Source organism: Delphinus delphis, chromosome 6 (genome assembly GCF_949987515.2).
Source record: "Delphinus delphis chromosome 6, mDelDel1.2, whole genome shotgun sequence".
Classification (NCBI taxonomy): domain Eukaryota; kingdom Metazoa; phylum Chordata; class Mammalia; order Artiodactyla; family Delphinidae; genus Delphinus; species Delphinus delphis.
Window position 1 is genome coordinate 43,002,588 of NC_082688.1, and position 6,046 is coordinate 43,008,633.

Consider the following 6,046-nt stretch of genomic DNA (forward strand, 5'->3'; position numbering starts at 1 on the left):
CTGTCCTCTTCTGCAGTCTTGCTGTACTATTGCCAAGTAGGCAAGTGTCACCTTTGAGTCCCAGAGGGAGATGTGTTGATCAGCTTTTCAAACCCCCCAATGCAAAGATACTTGGAGTTCCGCAGTGCCACTTCCAGCTAACTGGCTCTGATGCAACCAGCCCTCCCCGCCCTGGCTGGACTAATGCCAGTCTACTTAAGGAGATAATTGACCACAAGCCAGCCTGACTGACAGGCTTCCTAAGTGCCAGATGCCAACTGTGCCAATTCTGGCCTTTGCAGGAGGGCCTGTTCTCCTAGGGACCACAGCTAAAATAGCTTCGTTCTCCCTCGACCCTCAGCTCTCTTCTCATCTTCCCAAGGGAATGTAATCAAGTAGATCATTCCAAGTTGTTTTCCTTTTTCTTTTATTTTAAGGGCAGCTACATGAAAATCTTTCTCCCTCCTCTTTGCCTCTCCCCATGTTTCTCAAGGTTTTGTGCATTCAATTAAGTTGGGGACAAGCTAAACAACTACAGTGTTTTGTATCATCCTGGAAACCAGGAGCATAATTTCAGGTTATCTCCACCAGTACTTAGCAAACCAAGAGTGATTTTATTAATCTTGTGAACTGAGATGATCATACATTTATAAGTGCCTCTATTTCTACCTCACTTATGTCCAGAACTTACTTTTTCTCTATTCCAACATGTAGCTAGAGAGAGAATCCCTGTGAGACCATATGAGACCACCACTCAGTTGAGAGTTACAGTTAGATTGCAGATCCATCTTAGTTAAGAGGGGGTCTTCAGGGCTCTGTCAGTATTGGGGGTTTAACTGGGACCTCCCTTAGGATCAGCACTTTGACAGAAAGCTCCTCCCCCTTTGTATATTTACATGAATCCCCTTGTTCTCCAACTTCAATGCCATGCATAGCTTCCGTTGGGTACCAGGGTCTCCTCTTGGATGAAAACTTGAGTAGAATCATCTCTCAGCTCACTCTGCTTTCCCTTCTCCTTTCTCTATTTCTTTACAGTAAAAACAAAACACAACAACCATGCTTTCCCCACAGAGGTAGGAGGGGTTCCAGGGAGTTGGTGTGAGGCTGGGTTGCTAAGAGGGTCTGAGGAATGCGGAAGGTCAATTACTCATCCTTGTCTGCCGAGTTGGCCCACAGGCTCCTCTCTTCTCAGGAGGGGCTGTCACTTAAGCCAGTCCCCTGGGTGCTGGACGACACTTTGCACTGTGCCCCTCTCCCGGAAGTGGGACAATGGGCACCGCTAAAAAGCACACTGGCCCTTTTGGGGCGGGTGGATAAAGAAGAAGAGATGTGATGTTCTTTTGAAGAAACAACTGAGATCCAGCGACTGCCCTTCTTCAGGCCCTGTGACTTGCTGCGCCTGAACTAGGGGTCCCAGCCTGGGGCTTTCAGGCACCAACTCACCCAGAAGTGGGCGAAGCAGCCAGGCTCCCAAGTCACCCCAAATCTATGATCCCCATGCCAGTGGCTCCCCCTTTTCTTTCTTTCAACAGCCTCAGACTAGTGTAAAGGAAAACCCTGCGGGGAACCTTGCAAAGTCTCAAGCTAGAGAGATAGGATACACTGGAGTTGTTTGTGCCTCCAAGGAGGCAGTGACCTAAACTGAGACTTGTCTCCCAGGCGAGGACGAAACTTAGCTGCACGCTGCAATGGGACTTGTAAATAAGGGGTGCGTGGAAATTCTTATTTTTAAGAAGTAACCCAAATCCCCTCAGTGTCATTACTATGATCAGGTCACCTCGTTGGTCCTTTGTTTTCTTCTGATGAAAGGTTAGAGGAGGCTTCTGTCCGGCCTGGCTGGGCACAGTGAAGCTGGTTTAAGATGGACCCCTGTTCGAGGTGTCCCGCCACCTTCCCGCGCAGCACCACAGGGTCTGCAGCTCGCAGGCCCTCTCCAAGGAGCACGTGTTGTGGCGCTGCCGTTTCTCCAGGGCCCAGCGCTCTCTGCCTCCAGGCCCCAGGCTGCCGAGGATGCGCAACAGGTCCCCTAGGCCGCCGCGGCTGGGCGCGCGCTTCTTGGGAATGTGGGCCTCGGCGGCAGTGGTGGAGTCCGGGCGCCCTCTTCCCCGCCCCGCATACTTAATGGGGCGCCGCCAGCCCCCACCCACTGGCACCGGGACCCGGGCCATAGCCCGCTCTCAGAAAAGGGAAAGGGTGTTGGGGGCTGGTGATGGTTATTGCTAATAAACCTCATGTAGGAACAGAAGAAATTCACTGTGGCGGGTTTTTGCTAATCCAGTCTCTTGCACTGAGGTGGACTAGAGCTCAGCTAGGAAAGCAGCGGAAGAACGGGTAAAACAGATAGAGATATTGAACCAACTGACAAAAGGAGCCACGGAGGAGGAAACCTGTCCAGCTGCCGCTTCGCCTGTGAACTCACCCTCTTTGATGCTCAGAAGTTGAAAAAGAAGGGGAGGAAGAGGATTTGCCAAGTCCCCAGACTTTCCCCCAGTGGGCACTCAAACCGCGGCCTCGTCTCTTGAGAAGCGAAACACCTTCACACCGCCACATCCAGAGAGAAGCTTTAATGGAGAACACCGCGTACAACACAGGCAGACATGAACTTGGCACAAAGTCACAACCCGAACGCGGCGCGGACAAAGGCCAGAGGTGACTCGGGGCAAAGGACAGCTGCCTTCTCCCCACCTGCCCCCCATTCGTTCCCAAAAGTTTGTTGCGAGTAAAGTGCTATTCCTGGGTCTCAAAAACGGGGAAGAGCAACAGCGGCAAAGCAAGTTTCTTTTCCATTCAGGATCTGAAACTGAAGAGTTCGCCTGAAAGAAGAACGCGCCCAAACAGCACACGGAATACCAAATCGAAGGCAGCGTGCAAAGGTGACCGGTCATCCTCACGCATCTGTCCCGAGGAGGCTGGAAGGCAACGGCCACAAAACGCTCCTGGAAACGTTAAGAGCAATATTGTCGGGTGACGTGGCAGGTTTTTCTTGCATTCTTGAGTTAGGGGAACAAAATCCCGTGATGCAAGTGATTAAAAACAAAAATCCCAAATGTAACGGATCATGGGAATTCACATTGTCTGGGGGCTCCTCAACGGTCTCATCCGATGGATTCACAAAAGAATTGCAGGTAGAAAGTCTCCTTTAATGTCTCTCTTTGGTTATGTTTCCCGAACTTACTTTTGGAATCTGGGGTTTTGCGCTTTAAGCTGCTGCCATTCTCTTTTGTGCAAACTAATTGCTTTAGCCGTTCCTTCTATCCTTCTCGACCCTCGGGTCAGAGCCAAGAAACTTAACTGTTTCCCAAGATCCTTCGTGAGGTTCCCACTGCCCCCAAAGAGGCTTTATTCATGCTACCGTGTCCTTGTCCATTTCACCGACCAGGAAAATAACGGTATCAAATGCTCCCTCTTTTCCTTCTTAAATAAAACGAGATTTCCTTAGTGAATAGCAGTTTTGTCTAGAATGTTCACGAGAGGCGACATTGTTCACGAGAGGTTGAGACCCGCGGGAAGAAACTTGGTGGCTGAGGTCTGTTTCATCGTCACTCTCTGTTGGATTTCTCCCAGGGAGGTTTAGTCCTGCCATCTTCTGCTCCCGGGAGTAAGAATAGAAATCCAATTCCAACATGCCAGGGAATGAGGCTTCCCCAAACTCGTTCGTTCCCTCCCCCCATAACTTACGGATTTATAACTTTAATTACAATAGAAACTCTTACCTGAAAATTGGCTTTCATTACTCTGATTGTACAACATAGTATAAACACAGACACCAGAAGTGTGATATTTATTCAGACCACTGGAGAATCCACTTTCGGGTTTGTTTAAATACCTTCCTTTCCCGCAAAGGCTGGGGCTCGCCAGCTCTACCCGACCTGGTCAGGGCGCCCTCGCCCTCTCCGGCGGTCCAGGGCCAGGTGAGTCTCCATGCGTTCGTCTCTCCCAGCCCGTTGGGTACCCTAAGAATGCACCAGCACCGAGTGCAGAGAGCCGCCTTTGCTCTCGGCCGCACTCGGAGGGGTGGGCTCCATCAGAGAGACGGCGGGTGAGGCGGCGGCCGCCGGGCACACGGTGGACGGTGCCGGCGGCTGCTGTGCGGCCGCGGGGACAGCGAGCGCTGCGGGCAGCGCGGCCACCGGTGGCAGCGCAGGAGTCGGCTTGATGGGCACGGGCACCGCAGGCAGGCTCTGGCTTGCCGAGTGGCACAGGGCCTTGACCGGTACACCGAAGGCCCCATACTCCGGGCCCATGGGGACCCCCGCGGCGGCCGCGGCGGCCGTGGCCGCGGCCACTGAATCCATGACGCCGACGTGCGGCCACACAGAGCTGACGACGTTGCCGAGCTGGCCCGGCACGGGATAACCCAGGTGGTGCATGACGGACGCCAAGGGCAGCCCGCCGGCCTGCAGCACGCCCTTGTAGTCCCGACCTATGATGTTTTCGATGGCGAACGGGTGCTTGAAGCCCGACGTGGACGCAGCGGCGGCGGCGGCAGCAGCGGCGGCGGCCGAGCCCAGCCCGTAGGGCGGGAACTGTGACAGGCGCCCCACGCTGCCCACGGCCGCCGCCGCCGCCGCTGCCGCCGCCGCCGCTACGGCCGCCGCCTCCTGCATCTTGCCGGGGTGAGACGGCTGCGGCGGCTGCGGCGGCTGCTGCGGTGGCTGCGACGCGAGGTGCGGCGGCGGCTGCGGAGCCGGAGGCGGCTGCTGGTGGAAATAATGCACCATGTGCGGCGGCGGCGGCTGGGGCGGCGGCGGCTGGGGCGGGTGGTGGTGATGGTGGTGGTGCGCGGCAGCGTGATGGTGGTGGTGCGGGTGCAGGTGCCCTCCGGGGCCAGCGCCTGGCGCGCCCTTGGCGCTTCCCGCGTGCAGGTGAGTGTGGTCAGCGCGCAGCACCTTGAAGCGCTTTCGGCGCCTCAGGAAGCTGCCGTTCTCGAACATGTCGCCGCAGTCGGGATGCAATGCCCAGAAGCTGCCCTTGCCGGGCTGGTCGGGCCGCCGCGGGATCTTGATGAAGCAGTCGTTGAAGGAGAGGTTGTGCCGGAGGCTGTTCTGCCAACGCTGCGTGTGCTCGCGGTAGTAGGGGAAGCGCTCCATGATGAACTTGTAGATGTCGCTCAGAGGCAGCATCTTCTCGGCCGAGTGCTGGATGGCCATCGCGGTCAGCGAGATGTAAGAGTAGGGCGGCTTTTGGTCGCTGTACGAACTCTTCCCCGGCCGCGGCATCGCCCCTGGCGCCTCCACCTCCCTCTGGCTCACAGTGGACCGCAGCGTCGCTCCACACCCCGCTCCCGGGGCCTGGTTGTCTCCACTAACCCCCACTCCGCCCTCCCGGACCCGCCACCCCGCCCTCTTTCCCCCCCAGACCCTCTCGCCGTTTCTCTCCCGCCTTCTCTCAGCGGCCTGCGGTCTCCGCGCTTGGCCTCTTGACCCAGTTTAGCAATCCGACGCTCGCAACTTCTGGCCCCGACGGTCGCCGACTGGCGCGCACAGTCGCGGGCGGGGCGCGCCAGCTTCACCGCCACCCTCTCGGCGTCTTCCCGCGGGTGGCCAGAGGCTGAGCGTGGGAGCTGGCGGAGAAGGAGTGGGGAGGGCCCTGTTCCCTTCCGGCCTCCTCTTTGCTTTTTCTCGGTCCGAGGGAAGCGCAGGCCCAGAGAGCTGGGAGGAAGGACTGGGCAGTCAGGACTCTAGCCCTTTAAATCGAGTTGGCGCTCGTTGTCCAGGAGGCCGGGGTGGGCGGGAGTTAACAGCGCCTTGAGCGCTGCCCCTTGACCAGCCACTTAGTCCGCTCTGGAGTTCTCGTGTTCCTGGAGGGGAGAGGCGAGGTAAGGAGAAGGAAGCTCGGCTCCAGCAGACCGCGTCTCCCTTTTCTCCAGCGGCTCGCAGCGGAGACTGGGATAGAGCTGTAGGCGGTCGCCTGGGGGGAAAAAGTTTAGACGTTTCTGCTGCGGCGGCGCCTGCGGGCTCTGCCGAGGGGCGGGGGCTCTGGACGCGGGGCGCGAGCGGAAGGGGCGTCTGCGAACGCCGGGAAGGCGCGGGCCTGGCCTGTGGCGGCTCCGCCGTCCGCGCCGCGG

The 6,046-nt window shown here is 57.4% G+C and overlaps 1 protein-coding gene across 1 annotated transcript; it reads right to left on the bottom strand.

Annotated features, from left to right (window-relative positions):
- Positions 1-3,932: 3,932 nt before the first annotated feature.
- FOXB2 (forkhead box B2) lies at positions 3,933-5,198 on the bottom strand. Its single transcript, XM_060013417.1, has one exon. The coding sequence runs from the start codon at positions 5,196-5,198 to the stop codon at positions 3,933-3,935; it is 1,266 nt and encodes a 421-aa protein (XP_059869400.1).
- Between the last annotated feature and the right edge of the window lie 848 nt (positions 5,199-6,046).

Bases quoted from the DNA above. Each gene is read 5' to 3' on its own strand.
- FOXB2 (XM_060013417.1), bottom strand. From the start codon at position 5,198: ATGCCGCGGCCGGGGAAGAGTTCGTACAGCGACCAAAAGCCGCCCTAC.